General features: G+C 44.2%; 1 protein-coding gene across 1 annotated transcript in view; it reads right to left on the bottom strand.

The window, feature by feature from the left end:
• Positions 1-24009, bottom strand: part of csmd3 (CUB and Sushi multiple domains 3) — a 751933-nt gene that overhangs the window by 360103 nt on the left and 367821 nt on the right. The window contains 3 exon segments of the mRNA XM_033020379.1: positions 7973-8099; positions 12323-12514; positions 23195-23351. Of these exon segments, the coding sequence (XP_032876270.1) occupies positions 7973-8099; positions 12323-12514; positions 23195-23351 (476 nt within the window).

Here is a 24009-nt window from a genome sequence, read left to right as displayed (position 1 = left end):
GAGTCTATCTATCTCTGCCTTAAAAATATCCACTGACTTGGCCTCTACAACCTTCTGTGGCGCCCTCTGACTAAATAAATTTCTCCTCATCTCCTTCTTAAAAGAACATCCTTTAATTCTGAGACTATGACCTCTAGTTCTAGACTCTCCCACTAGTACCAACATCCTCTCCACATCCACTCTATCCAAGGTTTCACTATTCTGTATGTTTGAATGAGGTCCCCCCTCATTCTTCTACAGGCCCAGTGCCGACAAACGCTCGTCATTGGCTAACCTACTTATTCATGGGATCATTCTTGTAAACCTCCTCTGGACCCTCTCCAGAGCCAGCACATCCTCCCTCACATGCGGTGCCTAAAATTGCTCACAATATTCCAAATGCGGCCTTACCAACACCTACAGAGCTTCAAAATCACATCCCTGTTTTTGTATACAAGCTCTCTTGAAAGAGGCCCGGGGAGCCGTTGGTGAGAGGAGGAGTTGCCTGGAGCTGTAAGTATAAAAACAGCGCGGGGCTTGCGTTTACAGAGGCCCGGGGAGCCGTTGGTGAGAGGAGGAGTTGCCTGGAGCTGTAAGTATAAAAACAGCGCGGGGCTTGCGTTTACAGAGGCCCGGGGAGCCGTTGGTGAGAGGAGTTTCCTGGAGCTGTAAGTATAAAAACAGCGCGGGGCTTGCGTTTACAGAGGCCAGGGGAGCCGTTGGTGAGAGGAGGAGTTGCCTGGAGCTGTAAGTATAAAAACAGCGCGGGGCTTGCGTTTACAGAGGCCCGGGGAGCTGTTGGTGAGAGGAGGAGTTGCCTGGAGCTGTAAGTATAAAAACAGCGCGGGGCTTGCGTTTACAGAGGCCCGGGGAGCCGTTGGTGAGAGGAGGAGTTGCCTGGAGCTGTAAGTATAAAAACAGCGCGGGGCTTGTGTTTACAGAGGCCCGGGGAGCCGTTGGTGAGAGGAGGAGTTGCCTGGAGCTGTAAGTATAAAAACAGCGCGGGGCTTGCGTTTACAGTGGCCCGGGGAGCTGTTGGTGAGAGGAGGAGTTGCCTGGAGCTGTGAGTATAAATACAGCGCGGGGTTTGCTTCTACAGAGGCCTGGGGAGCCGTTGGTGAGAGGAGGACTTACCTGCAGCTGTGAGTTACCCAAATCTGTAACGTTCCATCTCACTTCCAGAGAAGGATTCTGGTGGAAGCCTCTGATTGGTGGAAGAGGATCAGAGGAAGCAGCTGATTGGCTTGTATCCCGGGTAAGGCTTTATTGTATTCGGATAAAGGGGAGAATGAAGGCCAGGGCAGTTTACTGTTCTGGATGTCAGATGTGGGAGGTCATGGAGTCTGAGTGCTCTCCAGACGTCCACATCTGCGCCAGGTGCGTCGAGATGGGGCTCCTAAGGGACCGCGTTAGGAACCTGGAGCAGCAACTCGATGACCTCTGTCTGCTCAGGGAGAGCGAGGAGGTCATAGAAAGGAGTTACAGGGAGGTGGTCACTCCAAGACCACGGGAGACAGAAAACTGGGTCACAGTTAGGAAGGGCAATGGGCAGAGGCAGGGACTGGTGAGTACCCCGGTGGCTGTACACCTTGAAAATAAGTACTCGTGTTTGAGTAAGGGTGGGGGAGACAGCCTACCTGGGGGCAGCGACAGCGGCCGGGCCTCTGGCACAGAGACCGGTCCTGTTGCTCAGAAGGGTAAGGAAAAGAAGAGGAGGGCAATTGTAATAGGGGACTCTATAGTCAGGGGGTCGGATAGGCGATTCTGTGGACGCAGACAGGAGTCCCGGATGGTAGTTTGCCTCCCTGGTGCCAGGGTCAGGGATGTGTCTGAACGTGTCCAAGAAATCCTGAAATGGGAGGGAGAGGAGCCTGAGGTTGTGGTGCATATAGGTACCAACGACATAGGTAAAAAAAGAGAAGAGGTCCTGAAAGAAGAATTTAGGGAGTTAGGTAGAGAGTTAAGGAGAAGGACTGGAAAGGTAACAATCTCAGGATTATTGCCTGTGCCACGCGACAGTGAGAGTAGGAATGGAGCGAGGTGGAGGATAAATGCGTGGATGAGAGACTGGTGCAGTGGGTATGGATTCAAGTTTCTGGATCATTGGGACCTCTTTTGGGGAAGGTGCGACCTGTACAGAAAGGACGGGTTGCACTTGAACTCAAGGGGGACCAATATCCTGGCGGGGAGATTTGCAAAGGCTACTGGGGAGACTTTAAACTAGTATGGTTGGGGGGAGGGACTCAAATTGGGAAAGCTAGCAGTCAGTGTGTGAAGCAGGGGGCAGAGAATGGTAGCACTCTGACCCAAAATGTAGGGGAGAGAGAAGAAAAAGAAAATAATCAGAGAATAAGAGAGGGTGGGTTTCTTAAATGTGTATATTTTAATGCTAGGAGCATTGTAAGAAAAGTGGATGAACTTAGAGCCTGGATTGACACCTGGAAGTGTGATGTTGTGGCGATCAGTGAAACATGGTTGCAGGAGGGCTGTGATTGGAAACTAAATATTCCAGGATTTCATTGCTTCAGGTGTGATAGAATTGGAGGGGCAAGAGGTGGAGGTGTAGCATTGCTTATCAGGGAAGATATTACAGCAGTGCTTTGGCAGGATAGATTAGAGGGCTCGTCTAGGGAGGCTATTTGGGTGGAACTGAGAAATGGGAAAGGGGTAGCAACACTTATAGGGGTGTATTATAGACCGCCAAATGGGGAGCGAGAATTGGAAGAGCAAATATGTAAGGAGATTGCAGATATTAGTAGTAAGCACAAGGTAGTGATTGTGGGAGATTTCAATTTTCCACACATAGACTGGGAAACACATTCTGTAAATGGGCTGGATGGGTTGGAGTTTGTAAAATGTGTGCAGGATAGTTTTTTGCAACAATACATAGAAGTACCTACTAGAGAAGGGGCGGTACTGGACCTCCTGTTAGGAAATGAGATTGGTCAGGTGGCAGAGGTATGCGTTGGGGAACAGTTCGGGTCCAGTGATCACAATACCATTAGTTTCAATATAATTATGGAGAGGGACAAAACTGGACCTAGGGTTGAGATTTTTGATTGGAGAAAGGCTAACTTTGAGGAGATGCGAAAGGATTTAAAAGGAGTAAATTGGGACAGTTTGTTTTATGGGAAAGATGTGGAAGAGAAATGGAGTACATTTAAAGGTGAAATTTTAAGAGTACAGAATCTTTATGTCCCTGTTCGGTTGAAAGGAAATCGTAAAAATTGTAAAGAGCCATGGTTTTCAAGGGAAATTGGACACTTGGTTCGGAAAAAGAGGGAGATCTACAATAGTTATAGGCAGCATGGAGTAAATGAGGTGCTTGAGGAGTATAAAGAATGTAAAAAGAATCTTAAGAAAGAAATTAGAAAAGCTAAAAGAAGATATGAGGTTGCTTTGGCAAGTAAGGTAAAAATAAATCCGAAGGGTTTCTACCGCTATATTAATAGCAAAAGGATAACGAGGGATAAATTTGGTCCATTAGAGAGTCAGAGTGGCCAACTATCTGCAGAGCCAAAAGAGATGGGGGAGATATTGAACAGTTTATTTTCTTCGGTATTCACCAAGGAGAAGGATATTGAATTATGTGAGGTAAGGGAAACAAGTAGAGTAGCTATGGAAACTATGAGGATCAAAGAAGAGGAAGTACTGACACTTTTGAGAAATATAAAAGTGGATAAGTCTCCAGGTCCGGACAGGATATTTCCTAGGACATTGAGGGAAGTTAGTGTAGAAATAGCAGGGGCTATGGCAGAAATATTTCAAATGTCATTAGAAACGGGAATAGTGCCGGAGGATTGGCGTACTGCGCATGTTGTTCCATTGTTTAAAAAGGGGTCTAAGAGTAAACCTAGCAATTATAGACCTGTTAGTTTGACGTCAGTGGTGGGCAAATTAATGGAAAGAATACTTAGAGATAATATATATAAGCATCTGGATAAACAGGGTCTGATTAGGAACAGTCAACATGGATTTGTGCCTGGAAGGTCATGTTTAACTAATCTTCTTGAATTTTTTGAAGATGTTACTCGGGAAATTGATGAGGGTAAAGCAGTGCATGTTGTGTATATGGACTTCAGTAAGGCCTTTGACAAGGTTCCTCATGGAAGGTTGGTTAAGAAGGTTCAATGGTTGGGTATTAATGGTGGAGTAGCAAGATGGATTCAACAGTGGCTGAATGGGAGATGCCAGAGAGTAATGGTGGATGGTTGTTTGTCAGGTTGGAGGCCAGTGACGAGTGGGGTGCCACAGGGATCTGTGTTGGGTCCACTGTTGTTTGTCATGTACATCAATGATCTGGACGATGGCGTGGTAAATTGGATTAGTAAGTATGCAGAAGATACTAAGATAGGTGGGGTTGCGGGTAATGAAGTAGAGTTTCAAAGTCTACAGAGAGATTTATGCCAGTTGGAAGAGTGGGCTGAAAGATGGCAGATGGAGTTTAATGCTGATAAGTGTGAGGTGCTACATCTTGGCAGGACAAATCAAAATAGGACGTACATGGTAAATGGTAGGGAATTGAAGAATGTAGGTGAACAGAGGGATCTGGGAATAACTGTGCACAGTTCCCTGAAAGTGGAATCTCATGTAGATAGGGTGGTAAAGAAAGCTTTTGGTGTGCTGGCCTTTATAAATCAGAGCATTGAGTATAGAAGTTGGGATGTAATGTTAAAATTGTACAAGGCATTGGTGAGGCCAATTCTGGAGTATGGTGTACAATTTTGGTCGCCTAATTATAGGAAGGATGTCAACAAAATAGAGAGAGTACAGAGGAGATTTACTAGAATGTTGCCTGGGTTTCAGCAACTAAGTTACAGAGAAAGGTTGAACAAGTTAGGGCTTTATTCTTTGGAGCGCAGAAGGTTAAGGGGGGACTTGATAGAGGTTTTTTAAATGATGAGAGGGATAGACAGAGTTGACGTGGAAAAGCTTTTCCCACTGAGAGTAGGGAAGATTCAAACAAGGGGACATGACTTGAGAATTAAGGGACTGAAGTTTAGGGGTAACATGAGGGGGAACTTCTTTACTCAGAGAGTGGTAGCTGTGTGGAATGAGCTTCCAGTGAAGGTGGTGGAGGCAGGTTCGTTTTTATCATTTAAAAATAAATTGGATAGTTATATGGATGGGAAAGGAATGGAGGGTTATGGTCTGAGCGCAGGTATATGGGACTAGGGGAGATTATGTGTTCGGCACGGACTAGAAGGGTCGAGATGGCCTGTTTCCGTGCTGTAATTGTTATATGGTTATATGGTTAAATGCTAGCATTGAGCTTGCTTTCATTACTACCGATTGCTGGTTTATGGGGTTTATGATCAATAAAATCATACAGAATGATTTTTTCCCCCCACTGACAGTCTGGCCAGACTTAGTTGACTCTTTCCTTCCTCTTTCTCATCTCCTTCTCCCTTGTACCTTCTCCTAGCCCATAACTGTTGATTGCACGTTGGGATGAAACCAATTTAAAGTACACAACAGAACAGGACCCCTGGAGACAGTTGTTTTTTCAGGTATTGTAGGCTTTCTCTAAAGTGGTCTATGAATCATTGATTCACCAGGTGGCACCGTCAGCGATGGCAGCCTCGCCAACAGTCTGTCTGTCTTTTTGTCTTTTTTGTTATTTTTAGTGTATTTTAAAAGTTTGTGTTAATGTTCTCTGGTTTGTTTTATGTGGGGGTTGAGGGAGGGGGTCGGGGGAAACTTTTTTTCAATCTCTTACCTTGCCGGAGATGCGATTGTTTTCTGGGACGTATCTCCGGTCGCTCTGCGGCCTAACATCATTGAGCTGGAGGCCTTGCTCGAGACTGACTTTCAGCCCCACCACGGGGTGGTGTACTTACCATCGGAGCTTGCAATCCCTTGCCTGGGATCGACGCTCCAACCACGGCCTGCGGATTCCAACATTGAGGAGCTCACAGTCTCAGGTAGAGACCGAAGTTAGGAAGGTCCAAGCCACATGAGGATCGACCAGCCCCGACCCGGGGTCCGATCGCCCGGTGCGGGGGAGCTGAGATCCCCCCGATGCGAGAGCTTGATCACCCCGACCGCCTGCTACGGGAGCCAAGATCACCCCGTCAACGGAAGGTTTGAGGCCCCCGACCGTGGGAGGACAAAGAAGGGAAGAGATTTAACTTTTTTTTTTTCACCTTCCATCACAGTGAGAGATGTGGAGGAGTCGCTGTGTTGGATGTTTATGTTAAAATGTATTTTGTGTCTTGTTGCTTTTTATTGGTATGAATGTATGGCAAATCAAATTCCTCGTATGTTGCAAAACATATTTGGCTAATGAAGTATGATTATGATTATGATTTTGATTATGGTTCAGAGCACAACTGTTTTTTGTGTGGTACCGCATCATTTCCCGATCTATACCAGTCACAACAACACTGCATTGATATTGTCAATTATTCAGTCTTCCCGGTTAATCAAATACATTCAATTATTGTTAAAAATCCACTGACAAGCTGGGTATATATCAAAGGCAACTCCAGAACAGGGCCTCAGGATGTGTTTCCTTGGTTCTATTGGCATCTCTCAGTCTATTCCGCATAGGAAGGAACAGCAAATGCTGTTTTAAACAGCAAGGACTCAAAAAGATGGAGTAATTCAGCGGGACAGGCAGCATCTCTGGAGAGAAGGAACGGGTGACGTTTCGGGTCTCGACCCGAAGAATGGTCTCAATCCGAAATGTCACCCGTTCCTTCTCTCCTGAGATGCTGCCTGTTCCGCTGAGTTACTCCAGCTTTTTGTGTCTATCCCATTCTAATTTGCCTTGCTAGATGCCCACTTGATCTGTGGGGGTTGGGGGAAGTGAGGGAGGCTGGGCAGAGATCACCTCATCCAAAACCTCCCCATAATAAAAGCAGAATTAAGGGGCTGTCCCACTGTGGCGACCTAATCCGTGAGTTCAGAAGAATTTGCCCTTGACCCATACTCGCAGCATTGTCGACACAAGGTCCTAGGATGTTGTTGTAACTCTCCTTCCTGCTCGAGAGTAGTCCCCGTGTACTCAGCTAGGTCGCAGCGTATTTTTCAACATGCTGAAAAGTGGCCGTGAGTAAAAAAAGGTTGCCATGGAAATAATCTTTTTTTTTTCATAGGTTTAGTCGAGGTAGGTCGTAGTAGGTCAGCATGTTACTTGTAGGTAATCGAGGGTAGTGAAAGGTAGTCATAGATAGTCTTCAACATAGTCGAAGAAGATCGAAGGAGGTTGTTTTACACTCTCCACTATTCGGTATCCAATTTTCCCTAAGGTAGTCGAAGCTAGTCTTCCACATAGTCGAAGGAGGTCTTCAACGTGACAATTTTTCAAATTCTCCTAAACTCTTCTAAACTCGTCACTTAGCCCTGTTCCACTTTACGAGTTAAAGCAAGATTTCTCCCCGAGTTTGCCCTAATTCGAACTCGGAGATTTACGGTAATGGCCGCTCGTAAGTACTCGGGCTCTCGTGGACATTTTTCAACATGTTGAAAAACCTTCACATGTCTTCCCGAGCTTACCTGCCGTTAGCATTACAAGCCGCGTTACAAGTCCCCGAGCTCCGACGTACCCGCTACGCTCATTCTACGTGCTTACCACGAGTTTGATTTTGGGAGAACACTTGAATGAACTCGTACAGTGGGACAGCCCCTTTAGGCCGTTTGGCTGGGCGAGTCTGCACAGCTATTGGATCATGGCTGATTTTTTTTCCCTCTCTACCTCATTCTCAGTCTTGTGCCTTCTCCCTGTAATCTTTAACATCAAGAAGTACGTTTAATGACAGTAGGACTTTGAATGGCATATCTGGGTAGTTGAATTGTTCAGGACAATCCAGTTCAATATTATGCTTCTTCCAAATTCCAACAGCTTAGAAAACACAAAGCAATCTATTAAATTTTAATTGATTAAAGATTATTTTTCCCATTAATACACAATTTAGCCACTTTGGATGGGCTTATTTTTGAACAAGATTTTTACTGCAAGATATTTTAAATAAAATAAAATATATAGTACCTGATAATATTTCCTGGATCCATTTCAATTGTCCAGATGCAGCGAAGATTATTATCATAAGGGAAAGGATAACCAGGAGATAGGATTCTTCCAGCTGATTCACCTTTGAACTGGCCTCCACATTCCGCTAGACATTAAAATACCAAATCAAATAGATGTTTGGCAAATTATTATGATTTTATTTGATTATATTAACAATTAATGTCAACTTTTTGAAGCAGAATTATGCCTTTTGCTTCAAGACAAAGAAAGATGGTTAAAATAACAGGTCCAACAATCAACATAATCTTTTATCAGTCTTAAAAAACAACTACCGATTTATTTTCCTGCACAACTAATCAATAACTGCCAAATACTCAACACATTGAGAAGATCTGGGTGTTCCTCCAGGACTGTCTATTGTAATACTCATTCCCTGGCTATGAATGGACAGACATCGATTTTGATTTGTATTACTTAGTCTGTTCATTACTTGGACAAGTCTGTGAAGATAAGTTACACTGGCCAAACTAAGTTGGTCATGTCCTGTGAATAAAACAGCTGAATGAATAGTCGGGCAGTTGAAGGGCATCACCGCTGCGGACGTTGAAATGGGAAAGTTTAGTGGGGTAGGCTGGGCTGGGGGTTGAGTCTGGTGCTGAAAGTATGATCAGTTGTCCTAAGGCAGCATTCAGTAGAGTGTTGTAGATGCTGGTTTAAACCGAAGATAGGCACAAAAAGCTGGAGTAACTCAGCGGGACAGGCAGCATGTCTGGAGAGAAGGAATGGGTGACGTTTCAGGTCAAGACCCTTCTTCAGACTGTAAGTCACGGGAAAGGGAAATGGGAGAGATAGACGATGATGTCGAGAGATAAAGATCAATGAATGGACGATATGCAAAAAAAGGTTCAAAGGAACGATAATAAAGGAAACAGGCCATTGTCAGTCCGAAGAACGGTTTCGACCCAAAACGTTGCCTATGATCAGTCCGAAGAAGGGTTTCGACCCAAAACGTTGCCTATGATCAGTCCGAAGAAGGGTTTCAACCCGAAACGTTGCGTATTTCCTTTGCTCCATAGATGCTGCCTCACCCGCTGAGTTTCTCCAGCATTTTTGTCTACCTTGGATTTTCCAGCATCTGCAGTTCCTTCTTAAACATTGGTAGCTGTTTATTGGGTGAAAACGAGAAGCTGGTGCGACTTGGGAGGGGGAGTACCGAGATGACTTGAAGTTAGAGAAATCAATATTCCTGCCACTGGATTGTATGCTGCCCAAGCAAAATATGAGATGCTGTTCCTCCAATTTGTGCTAGCCTCACTCTGACAATGGACGAGACCTAGGACAGAAAGGTCTGTGTGGGAATGGAAGGAGAATTAAAGTGCCTGGCAATGTGGAGATCAGGTAGGTCCAGGCGGGCTGAGCCAAGCTGCTCAGTAAAACGCTGAGTGGAGTGCAGTAGAGTGTTGACCTCCATTGCTGCCAGGTGGTCGGCATCATCTGCCCTTGGTGTCACTGGGCCACATATAACATTTTCCATTGCGTATTAACACCACAGGATAATGCCTTTCCAATATACCAATCGACACAACCCGCCTCACAAATGTGCGAGGTTGCCACGAGGAATCTGTGGTGCACAAACAAAAGTGTTTCTCCATCAAATTTTGCTCCTCACTCAATTGATGCGTCGTTAGTGAGAGGGAAGTACAATGGATATTGGAGGACCCAGCGTGGGGAGACCACTGTGAGGAGGGGGAGAACAAAGGGGGACCTGGCACGGGGGTACTTTATAACTTTGTCAGGGCCATTTTCTGGGCAACTATTTGCCTTCCTTGCCTACCTCATGCAAAGATTTTCACTGTGACTTGTCACATGTGACAATAGATTATTCAATTCAAACTAATTTAAATAACTTGCTGAATATTTTATAGTGATTCAATTCATGTGTTACGTAAATGTATTGTGCAGCAAACAATATTTGCTTAAGTGACCACACATTACAAAGTACTCAATTAATGGCCAATTAGCGAAGGACCGAGTATTATTAATGTTACACAATGCACACAGTAAAAACACACTTCTGTGCAAAATGTAACCTGTCATAATTCAACTGATAACTTTTAACATATAAATCATATTGTCTGCTTGTAGGCTACTTTCCCATTAACATGCAAATGCGGTTTACCCTTGTTATTACGGACCTCTTTATAACGGAGTTTGGTTGCAATGGACGGAGTGTCTCCACAATAATCAGACGCCACTGTCTCTTTAAGAACAGAAGCTGCTAGTTCTATTGTGAGAGGCGACAGACAAGCAATTGCTTTGATTGATAACTCAAAACAAACTCAATGCTAGCATTTATTCCAAGAAGACTTGTATACAAAAAAAAAGGATGCAATGCTGAAGCTCTATAAGGCGCTGGTCAGGCCGCATTTGGAATATGTGAGCAATTTTGGGCACTATATCTGAGGAAGGATGTGCGGGCTCTGGAGAGGGTCCAGAGGAGGTCTACAAGAATGATCCCAGGAATGAGTACGTTAACCCAGTGTTTCCACTTTGAATGAAATTACGCGAAATTCGGGAAATTCTGGTTGTCTTCGGGTAATTTTAGGGAAATAAAATAATTTTGGGAAATTTCAGAAAATTCCTGGCCCGGTAGGCCTTCCCCAAGTCCCCAAGTGTAACTGCCGCCCGAAACTGCACATGCGCGGATACTGGACCCACTGCACGACCATCCGCGCCTGCGCAGTAGAGGGAGGCCCGTCAGCTGCGTCACAATTGAAAGTGGCACTGGTGATGCGATAGGGACGCCGTCTCCCCGCGCATGCGCAGTGGGCCCAGTATCCGCTTGTGCGCAGTGGGCCCAGTATCCGCTTGTGCGCAGTTGGCGCGGCAGCCACACATGCGCAGTTGGGGAAGGGTTACTGGGCCAGGAAATACCATCAAATTCCAGGTAATTTGGAATTCTGTTTCAGGACATTTTTTTTGAGGTGTGGAAGCACTGCGTTAACCTATGATGAGCGTTTGTCGGCACTGGGCCTGTACTCGCTGGAGTTTAGAAGAATGAGGGGGGACCTCATTGAAGCATGCAGAACAGTGAAAGGCGTGGATAGAGTGGATGTGGAGAGGATGTTTCCACTCGTGGGAGGGTCTCAGAGTAGAGGTCATGGACAGAATTAAAGTATGTTCTTTTAGGAAGGCGATGAGGAGACATTTCTTTAGTCAGACAGTGGTGAATCTGTGGAATTCTTTGCCACAAAAGGCTGGAGGCCAAGTTAGTGGATATTTTTAAGGCAGGGATAGATGGATTTTTGATTAATACAGGTTTCAAAGGTTATGGGGAGAAGGCAGGAAAATGGGGTTAGGAGGGAGAGATAGATCAGCCATGATTAAATGGCTAGGTAGACTTCATGGGCCGAATGGCCTAATTCTGCTCCTACCACTAATGACCTTATGATTGACACTTGTGCAATGACGAAGGACACAAAATGCCGGAGTAACTCAGCAGGTCAGGCAGCATCTCTGGAGAGCATGGATAGGTGATATTTTGGGTCACGACCCATCACTGGATCATGCCGTGCACCAGACCGCCATGGGGTCGAGACCCACAGCGGCATCGGGAGACACAGCACCAACTTTCACCGCTTCTCCGAGGCCGGGGCCACCAAAGCTGCCGCCGAACCGCACCACAGCCCCAGGCCAGTCCCACCAACCTTCACCGCCAGGCCGGGCTGCCGAGGCCAGTCCGCACTCCCTCCCTGGCTTCTTCCTGGCTGGAACTACTGCCGCCACCGCAGGCCACTTCCAGGCCATGCCTGCCTTAGCCATCCATCGCTGACCCTCACCTACACTCCGGCATTCCAGGGCGCGCGACCAATGACTCAGTTGATCCTCCCCTCTAACCCGGATACCAGACAGGCCAGGGCCGGGAACTCACCTGGATACCAGGCCCAGTTCAAGAGGCTGATGAAGGGTCCTGACCCGTTACGTCACCTGTCCATGTTCTCCACAGAAACTGCCTGACCTGCTGAGTTACTCCAGCACTTTGTATCCTTTTGTCTATTAACCGGCATCTGCAGTTCTCTGTTTCGACGACTAGTGCAATGATACTCCCTTACTCAGTTATAGCAAACAATTGACAACAATGGACACCATTCCTCCCTCCATGATCCGTTATAACGACAGTTTACTGTATCTACTCCGGTTATGTCTCCCTGATTCATGATAAGTTTGGAAATAATTATTGTAACACATGTGAATTCCAAAAGTATGCTCCAATGAAATACTTTACACTCAATACATCTTCCGTATAATGCTGCAAAGGTTTGCATTTGAAATTGATAATTACCCAATGTGGCCAGATAGGTTTCTTACCAATGCACGATGGGAGTGGGTAGTCCCAAGCTCTTCGTTCTCCTGTCATACATTTCAGGATACTACTTCCATGCAGAGTGTAGCCTGGATCGCACCCGTAAGAAATCGTGCTTCCAGCAAAATGGCCCTGGTCGCTAAATTTGTATCCAAAGTGGGGGATGCCAGGATCTTCACAGTGAGAGAGCTCAAAACCTGCGATGGGTCAGAGAAGAAGCTGAATTAATTGAACCATAGCATTTCCAATCTTGACAGCACAAATGGAAATGTCAGAGCCTATTGCATCAAAATTCAGAGATGAGCCACTCGAGAAACAAAAGAGATTTATCCACTTGATCAAAAAGATTAAAGAATGAATTTTTCCACTTAGAAGAGTAGAACTTAATAAATGCAGCAATGCCAAATTATTTACAAAGATCATTTATTGTAAAATATAAGGGCATGAAAGTCTGCTGACATTTTTGTCTTTTAATTCATTTAGATATATTACTATTTAACTTTCTTTCATTCATTTTCAAATGAAAAAATATATATTTATGGGATCCTTTTTTGATCATCATGGATGGTCATCAGACATTTTTGCGTGCAAAATTTGTTGATAAATCTTAATAACTTGTGTAGCAAGGACTGTAGATGCTGGTTTAAATCAAAGGTTGACCAAAATGCTGGAGAAACTCAACGGGACAGGAGGCGTCTGTGGAGAGAATGAATGGGTGACATTTTGGGTTGAGACCCTTCTTCAAATTCAGCCCACATCAACCATTCCTTCTCTCCAGAGTTGCTGCCTGTCCCACTGAGTTACTCCAGCATGTAATACTGTGTGTTATCTCTGAGGGCAACAGAGTGCAGTATTCCTACCTTCAGCTCATGCTTAGTCAGAATTTTTAAAAGACGAAATGTAAAATCAACTTCATTCATTCTTTGGTTACTCTTTAAAGCTGAACTCTCAGCAAAGTTTCCATCTGATTATCCTGTTAAATTGCCTTCAGACCATGTATATTCAGCGCTGTCTGTCCCTACGTTCTAAATATTAACAATCTCTGGAAATGCACAGGTTCAGCTGCTGCTGCAATTTTCAACAATACGATTGTTATCACTGTCTTTCATTATTCCAAAGCACTTCTGGATAGCCCTCATCTCCCACCTTTTATGCTTTTGAACACCCAAAGCTCTTTTTTTTCTCATCTCAATTCGTACAGCCCAAAACTCTGTGCTCAGCCTGCTGCAGCTGCCAAGAGAACCATGCATCATGTTCCTGCAAACTCCTCCATCCCTTTCAGTCCAATGACTCTGATCTCCATTTCTGGCCTCCTCTACAAACTCAATTTAATCATTCCACCACTACAGCTGTGCTTTCAGTCCCCAGAGCTTTACATTTGTGGAATATTTTCTCAAACACTTTATCTCTGCAAATCTTCTTCCTCCTTTAAAATGTTCTTCAAAAGCCATCTTTTTTAGTTACCTGTGCCAGTCTCTCTTGAAAGAGCCCTGTTAAATTATTGGTAGACTTCAGACTTCAGTCGACCCAAAACGTCACCCATTCCTTCTCTCCAGAGGTGCTGCCTGTCCCGCTGAGTTGAACATTTTGTGTCTACCTTTGATTTAAACCAGCATCTGCAGTTCTTTCCTACACACCTGTTAAATTATTGTTACTAACACTCCTCTGAATTGCTACAGAATATTTTATCACATTAATTCCATATAACTTCAAGATTATGTTATTCTAAATGATTTCTGAATGTGGAATCCAAATATGTATAAATATTAATTACTTAAAGAGGCTAGTCACTTTATAACACAACAACAAACCTTATTGTATTCTAATCATTACTATCAGAAGCTGAAAACAGAGCAGATTCTTTGGGAGTCTAATTTTGTCTGCTTTTGACCTGCTGCCAGGTACTTCACAAAAGTGCTATGTTAAACATTTGGAGAATACAACATCCCATGGGAACTTTCACCTCTCACTGATTGCATCAGTGCTACAATCAAAATCCATCAGGAATTGGCAATACAGATAAATACACCAGTGACTGTCAGTGGCACTTCAGTGGTTGGATGTAACCTTAAGGCCATCCACAACCTCAGTAAATTAGAGCAACATGCATCAGATATGCTGCACATATTCTGCTTGGTAACCACAGCTTTGTCACTTGCCATAAAACATATTTGAGTGGCTTGATGTCTATTTTATTTAGACAGCACTGGGAATTGTGCAGTTGTTTTGGGTGTTATGGAAAGATTAGATGTGTTGAATCAATCAATGTGTCTACAATCAATAAATGGATATCACTTTCATTGAGAGAATTGTTTCCTGAAGAGCATCTGGAATCCACAACTCCAATAAACAAGAGATGACATCAAGGTGATGAACAGAACAGTTGTCCTGTGATTTCACTGCACTTTGGGATAAAGATGGTGAGATCTTATGTATCCTAAGATTTCCTTCTCAGTAATAATCACACAAAAAAACAACCATTTATTTGAAGGTAAACAGAAATGCTGGAGAAACTCAGCGGGTGAGGCAACATCTATGGAGCGAAGGAATAGTTGACGTTTCGGGTCGAGACTGATGTGGAGGTGGAACCATTTATTTGATGTTGTCTATGTTACATGTTGCACAATCTTTTGACTGTTCCAAGCTTTGGATGTGGGACTTGTTATACACCTTGTTTCACTATCATGGCTGGATTACATTTTCAATTCAACACTTAAAGTTTCAATCTACTGTAAGTCACAAAAACATAAACCATTATACGTTTTCCTTTTTGCCCAGTAGTGTGGTACACCCTTGGTCTTCTCTAGGCTAACAGACCATTCAAAGTTTCAAATGCATGTTCTTCCAGCTGTTCATCCAAATAGAATAGGAGTTGTTTGTATCCATTTTAGATGAGAAACAAATTATTTCCTCTTAGGGTTATATTCTTACAAAATTTGTTAAGTTGAAAGGCAGGCTGATATATTACATCATGCCACTGATGTCTCCAAAGGTTCCCTGGATAAATGTTGTACCATCCATAAATCATAGCAGAAGTGGGCTTGTTTTAATAAAGCTCTGTTTTTGTTTTGCAAAAATCCACTGAGAAAATTAAACTTCGGTCTCAAAGAGCAACTGATAAATAATTGCTTAAATCTGTCATATTACTGATTTTAATCTGAAGCCCATCAAATCTCAAGCTGCACACAATGTTTAAAACAAAAATAAATCTTACAAAATTGATTAAACCATCTGTTATTGAATTTAACCAACAGATAGCTGAAGGATTCTAACTTATTAGAAGGGTAATTTAAAGTCTGGGTCCTTATGTAATTTGGGATTTTTCTTACTTTTCTTCATTTACTTCCGTATTAAGATGCAATTCACTGTGAACTTGCTGCCTCGAAAAAAAAAGTTTTTTTCAATAATAATTTGACACAAGGTTAGATTATATTTAAGGGATGTTCAATTCTTAAAATAATATTTAGAAAACATCCCTGATAAATTTTGCACTGAAAACTATTAGAAACAGCGAAATAGATGCAGTAGTAGGCCATTCGGTTCTTCGAGCCATTCAATATGGTCATGGCTGATCATCTAAAATCAGTACCCCGTTCCTGCTTTTTCCCTATATCCCTCGATTCCGTTAGCCCTAAGAACTAAATCTAAAGGGCCTGTCCCACTTGGCTGTCTTTCGCGTACCATTTACGCGACCTGCTAGCGTGTGGGTAGCGCGTGGGTAGCGCGGGGACGGGCGCATGGAGTTGTGTGGAGGAATGTGGAGTGGCGTGGAGGAGTGTGGACTTCGTCCTGCACAAAATTTTCGTGGGCCATGTAACTGACGGCCAAAGTGGGACAAGCAGCAGAAGCAGGCAAATAATTGGCGAGCTCACGGGGGAAGGGGAGAGAAAGAGAGATTTCTTCCCATCTCATGATAGGTCTCTCTATTTTCACAATACTAAACTCACAGTATAGATTCTCTCATATCTGTACTCACAATGTCCCTCTTTCCCTTTCATAATCAGTTCCATCACGCATCTCACAATTTTGTTCCTGCCATTCTCACAATATCTCTGTCTCCCACTTGGCCCCTTCAGAATCTCTCGCTCATGTGACCCGCCTGTCCTTCCACATAATCTCTCTCAGTCAACCTCCTCACACAATGTAAACAAAGCTTTACACTGTATCACGGTACATGTGACGATAATAAGCCAATACAATATTTATTTCCAGTGGGAAGGAACTTCAGATGCTGGTTTAAACCGATGTTAACACAAAAGTAACTCAGCTCGACATGGCAGCATCTCAGTCTGAAATAAGATCAAATAGAACAAGTTGACCGACAACTTTAGGCTGTGCACGCCATACGTAAGAAGAAGAAGAACAAGTTCTTCTTCTGGAGTTGTATAGGGCTCTGGTAAGACCACATCTGGAGTATTGTGTACAGTTTTGGTCTCCTAATTTGAGGAAGAACATCCTTGTGATTGAGGAAGTGCAGCGTAGGTTCACGAGATTGATCCCTGGGATGGCGGGACTGCCATATGAGGAAAGATTGAAAAGACTAGGCTTGTATTCACTGGAGTTTAGAAGGATGAGGGGTTATCTTATAGAAACTAATACAATTATAAAAGGACTGGACTAGCTATATGCAGGAAAAAAATTCCCAATGTAGGGCGAGTCCAGAACCAGGGGCCACAGTGTTAGAATAAAGGGGAGGCCATTTAAGACTGAGGTGAGAAAAAACTTTTTCACCCAGACAGTTGTGAATTTTTGGAATTCCCTGCCACAGAGGGCAGTGGAGGCCAAGTCACTGGATGGATTTAAGAGAGAGATAGAGCTCTAGGTGCTAGTGGAATCAAGGGATATGGGGAGAAGGCAGGCACGGGTTATTGATTGGGGACGATCAGCCATGATCACAATGAATGAGGTGCTGGCTCGAAGGGCTGAATGGCCTCCTCCTGCACCTATTTTCTATGTTTCTATGTTTCTAAGTGTGAAGAAGGGTCTCAATCCAAAATATCGCCCCTTCCTTCTCTCCAGAGACGCTGCCTGTCCTGCTGATTATCTCCAGCTTTGTGTCTATCTTCAATATTTATTTCCTCCCTCTCACACAATCGCTCCTCTCTCACTTTCACATGCAGCCATTACTACCCCCCTCTCTCTCTCTCTCTTTCTCTCTCTCAGAATTTATGTTGATGTTCCTTGAGCTCGATCACTCACACAAATTTAATCTCTCCCTCAAATAATCTCCCTTATGATGAGGAGAGTGATTTCTATAGAGAAGGAGAGAGAGCAAGAGAGAGAGAGAGAGAGAGAGAGAGAGGGAGAGAGAGAGACGAGAGGAGAGAGCGAGAGAGCGAGAGCGAAGAGAAGAGGTAGAGCGGAGAGAGGAGACGAGAGCTAGAGAGAGAGAGAGAGAGCGAGAGAGAGAACGAGAGAGAGAGCGAGAGAGAGAGAGAGAGAGAGAGAGAGAGAGAGAGAGAGAGAGAGATAGAGAGAGAGAGAGAGAGAGAGAGAGAGAGCGAGAGAGAGAGAGAGAGCTAGAGAGAGAGAGAGAGAGAGAGAGAGAGAGAGAGAGATAAGAGAGAGAGAGAGAGAGAGAGAGTAGAGAGAGAGAGCAGAGAGAGAGAGAGGAAGAGAGAGAGAGGCTAGAGAGAGAGAGAGCAGAGAGAGAGCGAAGAGAGAGCGAGAGAGAGAGAGAGAGAGAGAGAGAGTAGCGAGAGAGAGAGAAGGAGAGAGAGAGAGAGACTTCTCTCTTATCTCTCTCTCTATCTCCTCTACTGCTCTCTACGTCTCTCTACTCTCTTCTCTTCTCTCTCTCTCTCTCTCTATCTCTCTCTCTCTCTCTCTCTCTCTCTCTCTCTCTCTCTCTCTCTCTCTCTCTCTCTCTCTCTCTCCAGAATTAGGCTATTCGGCCCATCATGGCTGATCTATCTCTCCCTCATGACCCCATTCTCCTGCCTTCCCCACATAAACCCTGATACCCGTACCAATCAAGAATCTATCCATCTCTGTTATATCTATATGTTTTCAACCTTTATCGCTTTCTTCCTCACACAATCATTATTTCCTCCAAATCTCTCACAATCGTTCTTTTCTCTCTATCTTTCTCACAAGCACACAATAGTTATTGCTTCTCTCTCACTATCTTTATCTCCTCGATCATGATCTTTAAGGGCCTGTCCCACTTACGCGACCTTTACAGGCGACTGCTGGCACCCGTAATAGGTCGCCGAGATTTTCAACATGTTGAAAATTCAGCGGCGACCAGAAAGACGCTACGACTCTTTGGAGACCTCTCATGACCATAGATAGGAGACTGCTCATGACCATACAGGCTGTATGGTCATGAGAGGTCTCCTATGATCATGAGAGATGATCCGCAACATGTCGCCAGGGGTCGCCTGTATGGTTGTGAGAGGTCTGCAAAGAGTCGTAGCGTCTTTCTGGTCGCAGCTGAATTTTCAATATGTTCAAAATTAATTCTCTTTAACAATCTTTATCTCATTTTATTAGTTTAGTTTAGAGATACCGTGTGGAAACAGGCCCTTCGGCCCACCAAGTCCACACCGACCAGCGATCACCGCATATTAACGCTATCCTACACACACTAAGGACAATTTTACACATACACCAAGCCTACAAATATGTATGTCTTGAGTGCACAAGTTACAGGAGTAGAATTAGGCCACTTGACCCATTGAGTCTACTCCGCCATTCAATTATGGCTGATCTCTGCCACCTAAAGGGCCTGTCCCACTTGGACGGCCTAATCCACGAGTTCTGGTGAGTTTGCCCTCGACTGATACTTGCAGCATGGTTGACGCAAGGTCGTATGAGGTCTTCGTAACTCTCCTTCATGCTTGAGAGTGGTCTCCACTTGCTCGAGGCCTCAGCTAGGTTGCGGCGTTTATAAAAAATGTTAAAAAATGCCCGCGAGTAAAAAAACGTCGCCATGGAAAAAATCAATACTTTTTTTACTCGTAGGTTTAGTCGTAGTGGGTCGTAGTATATCGGCATGTTAGTCATAGGTAATCGAGGGTAGTCAAAGGTAGTTGTAGATAGTCTTCATCATAGTCGAAGGGAGGTCGAAGGAGATCGAAGGAGGTCGTCTTCACTCTCCACTATTCGGTGTCCAATTTTCCCGAGGTTAGTCGTAGCTAGTCGAAGCTAGTCTTCAACATAGTCGAAGGAGGTGGAAGGAGGTCTTCTACATAGTTGAAGGAGGTGGAAGGAGGTCTTCTACATAGTTGAAGGAGGTCTTCAACGTGATTTTTTCAAACTCTTCTAAACTCGCCAATTAGGTCGCCCAGGTGGGACAGCCCCGTATTCCAATTTCCCTGCCTTCTCCCCATAACCCTTGACTCCTGTTCTAATCAATCTCTGCCTTAAAAATATCCGCTGACTTGACCTCAACAGCCCTCTGTGGCAATGAGTTCCGCAGATTAACTACCCTCTGACTAAAGAAGTCCCTCGTCACCTCCTTTCCTAAAGAGCACCCTTTAATTCAGAAGCCATGACCTCTGGCCCTAGACTCTCCCACCAGTGGAAACATCCTTTCCACATCCACACTATGTCTTTAATTATTCTGTAATTTTCATTGAAGTCCTCCCTCAACCTTTTAAACTCCAGTGAGTGGAGACCCAGTTCAGTCAAACATGTCATCATATGCTAACACACTCACTTCTGGCATCATTCGGGTAAACCTCCTCTGGACTCTCTCCAGAGCCAGCACATTCTTCCTCAGACATGGGGCCCAGATTTTCTCACAGTGCTCCAGATGTGGCCTGACCAGCACCTTACAGAGCCTCAACATTATATCTCTATTTTTGTATTTCAGTCCTTTAGATATAAACCCTGGCATTGAATTTGCCATCCTTACTACCAATTCAACTTGCAAATTAACTTTTTGGGAGTCCTGCATCAGCACTCCCAAATCCATTTGCACCTCCGATTTCAGGATTATCTCTCCATTTAGACAACAATCTATGCCTTTATTACCAAAATGCATGACTCCTCACTTTGCTACACTTAATTCCATCTGCCACTTCTCTGCCCACTCTCCTAACCTGTCCAAGTCCTTCTGCAGAGTCCTTGCTTCCTCTACACTGCCTGCCCCTTCACCTATCTTAGCATCATCTGCAAACTTGGCCACAAAGCCTTCAATTCCCTCATCCAAATCATGAATATACAACGTGAAGAGAAGCGGCCCCAGCACCGACCCTTGCGGAACTCCACTAGTCACCGCAGCCAATCTGAAAACGTGCCTTTTATTGCAACTCTTCGCCTTCTGCCATCCAGCCAACCCACTATCCATGCTAGTATCTTCCCTTTAATACCATGGGCTCTCATCTTCCCGAGCAGCCTGATGTGCAACAACTTATCGAAGGCATTCTGAAAATCTAGGTGAACAACATTTACAGCCTCCCCTCTGTCTGTCCTCAACTTCCTCAAAGAACTCCAGCAGAATTGTCAGGCAAGATCTTCCATTCACAAAACCATGCTGACCAGCCTATTTCATCGTGAACTTCCAAGTACTGCGTAACCTCATCCTTTATAATTGACTCTAAAATCTTACCAATCACTGAAGTCAGGCAAACCAGCCGATAGTTTCCGCTCTTCTATTTTTCTCCCTTCTTGTACAGCAGGGTGATATTCACAATTTTCCCATCTTCAGGAAACACTCCTAACTCTAGTGATTCTTGAAATATCACAACTATCGTGTGCGAGTGTGAGAGGAAGCCGAAGATCTCGGAGGAAACCTATGTGGGTCAAGTAGGGGAGAACATACAAACTTCATACAGACAGCACCCGTAGTCTCCGGCGCTGCACGCGCTGTAATGCAGCAAATCTACCGCCATGCCACCATGCCGCCCTCATGATCTTTATCGCCCCTCTCACAGAATGTTTATCTGTTCCCCCTCTCACACACTCAATCTTTAGTGGACATTGCCACTGCCCTCCACACTGTAGTGTTCCACCTAGAACAACGGGGAGCATATGCACGGCTGCTATTTGTGGATTACAACTCTGCATTCAACATAATCGTACCCAGTAGACTGGTCTCCAAGCTGTCCGACCTAGGCTTTGAACACAACATCTGCCTGTGGATTTAGGACTTCCTTATTGACCGGCCTCAGTCAGTCAGGATGGGACCCCACCACTCCCCCACTCTGACACTCAGCACAGGACCTCCACAAGGCTGTGTGCTGAGCCCCCTCCTCTACTCCCTCTATACCTATGACTGTATACTGACCCACAGTACGACACCATCATATAATTTGCAGACGATACGACAGCGGTGAGGCCGATCACAAAGGGCGATGAGTCAGCTTACAGGGAGGAGATACAGAGGTTAATAGGCTGGTGCTCAGAGACCAATTTAGCACTCAATACAAAAAAAAACAAAAGAGCTCTTCATTGACCTCAGGAAGAAGCAGGGTGACCATCCCCCACTGCACATAAACTGAGAAAGAATGGACAGAGTCTCCAGTTTCAGGTTCCTGGGCACCCACATCTCAGCAGATCTCAGGTGGTCAACTAACACGCACTCCGTGGTAAAGAAGGCACAACAACGGCTTTATTACCTAAGATATCTCAGGAAAGTCAACTTGCCACAACAGCTGCTAGTGTCATTCTACCGTTGCTCCATAGAGAGTGTTCTGACACATGGCATTCTGGTATGGTTATTGATACAGGACGATCAGCCGTGATCACAATGAATGGCGGTGCTGGCTCAAAGGGCCGAATGCCCCCGCTCCTGCACCTATTTTCTATGTTTCTAATCTTCATCTCCTCTAGATAAGACACAAAATGCTGGAGCAACTCAGCGGGTCAGGCAGCATCTCTGGAGAGAAGGAATGGGAGACGTTTCGAGACCCGAAACGTCACCCATTTCTTCTCTCCAGAGATGCTGCCTGACCCGCTGAGTTGCTCCAACATGTTGTGTCTATCTTTGATTTTAAGCAGCATCTGCAGTTCTTTCCTACATACTTTATTTCCTCTCTCTCAATTTCCCCTCCCCTTATGTATTTTATTTCTGCAAAGCAGAGCAAATGAACAGGTTTTATATAAAACAGAGGCATTTGCAAGTTTATTTCCTTTTACCTTACATAATGATGAGCAGGCCATTCATTATTTATTTTATTATGCTTTTCAATGAAGCCTAATGAACAGCAAAGTAGGCCGGAGAGCAATTTCATCAGTTCCTGCTGTGACCTCCTCTGTTGTTGAGTTTGTTTATAAGATTAACCTCACAATACCCATTTGTGGCTGTTCCTCCCACCCACAAATCATACATGTTTTTTTCCCCCCAAAGATCCCTTTGGAATTCATTCACTTTTAGATTGCTTCCGCAGACTGAATCAATATAATTGTCATCTTTTGTCTAAAGCTAAGTATTAGGATAACCTCTTAGAATTTTTGCAATTAAATTAATAAATAATTATCTGCAAAAGCTATCTAATTGAAAATATGGCTTGAACAATTTATTTGCACTACTTTGGAAAGATAATTTCATCTTTGCATGGAACTTTTAACATAATTTAAAATCAGATTTATATGCAACAAACCGCATATAATGCAGTCATGGTGGTGCAGCGGTAGAGTTGCTGCCTTACAGCAAAAATGCAGCGCCGGAGACCCGGGTTCGATCCCGACTATGGGTGCTGTCTGTACGGAGTTTGTACGTTCTCCCCGTGACCCACGTGGGCTTTCTCCGAGATTTTCAGTTCCCTCCCACATTCCAAAGACGTACAGGTTTGTAGGTTAATTGGCTTGGTATAAATGTAAAAATTGTCCAGTATAAATTGTCCAACTTCCAGTATAGTCACTGGTGGACTCTTCGAAAGTGATGACCACAAGGTACAAGGTAGAAGACACATTCCAACTGTACTCACCATGGTAAACAAGTTGAAAACCTTCATCAGTTGCTGCAGAGTCTGTATTAAACTCCAGCCACAAGTGATTCGATGTACTGCTTAAAGTCACGGCCTGCATTCCAGTGCCAATAAAAGCTCCCATAAGATGAGCAGAACTGTCTTTTCCATCGTACACCTAATCAAAACAGATCAATAAACAGATTAGTCATCATGACACAAAGTAACAGGTAGACATATGGGCAAAATAAGATCAATATAATGTAAACATTACTTAAAAGTCAGATTTTGGTGAACTTCCAGTCGGGCATGATATTATTCTGGAGAAGAGACGAATAATTGCCTTTTAATCTCATATTTGCATAAATATATGAAAATATTTGACGTGAACTCAACCCAATATTCAGAACCTGTGGAAAGTTAAGGAAGGCAGCACTCATTGCCAATCATGAACAAAGCCTTGCACAAAGGGACCTGGATTATTTATTTCATTTGATGTTGCATCCATGGGTGCTCTATGTGCCAATGGACCATTAATGAAGCCATCAGGCTTCATCCAGCCCACAGCTAACAATGGCCTGTTTACATCATTATTGTTACTTTTTTGCATATCTCTCATTCATTTGTTCTTAAGCTTTCTATATTACCGCTTATATCTCTCGTTTCCCTTTTTCCCTGACTGTCAGTCTGAAGAACGGTCTCATCCCGAAACATCACCTATTCCTTCTCTCCAGAGATGCTGCCTGACCTGCTGAGTTGCTCCAGCTTTTTGTGTCTTTTTGCATGGTGGCCAGCTAATCAGACTGAAGAATTCTTGTGTTTTGCAAACCAGGAGA

This window comes from Amblyraja radiata, chromosome 4, assembly GCF_010909765.2.
Source record: "Amblyraja radiata isolate CabotCenter1 chromosome 4, sAmbRad1.1.pri, whole genome shotgun sequence".
NCBI lineage: Eukaryota > Metazoa > Chordata > Chondrichthyes > Rajiformes > Rajidae > Amblyraja > Amblyraja radiata.
Note: the sequence above shows the minus strand (reverse complement) of the source record. Positions and strands in the feature narration are given on the sequence as shown.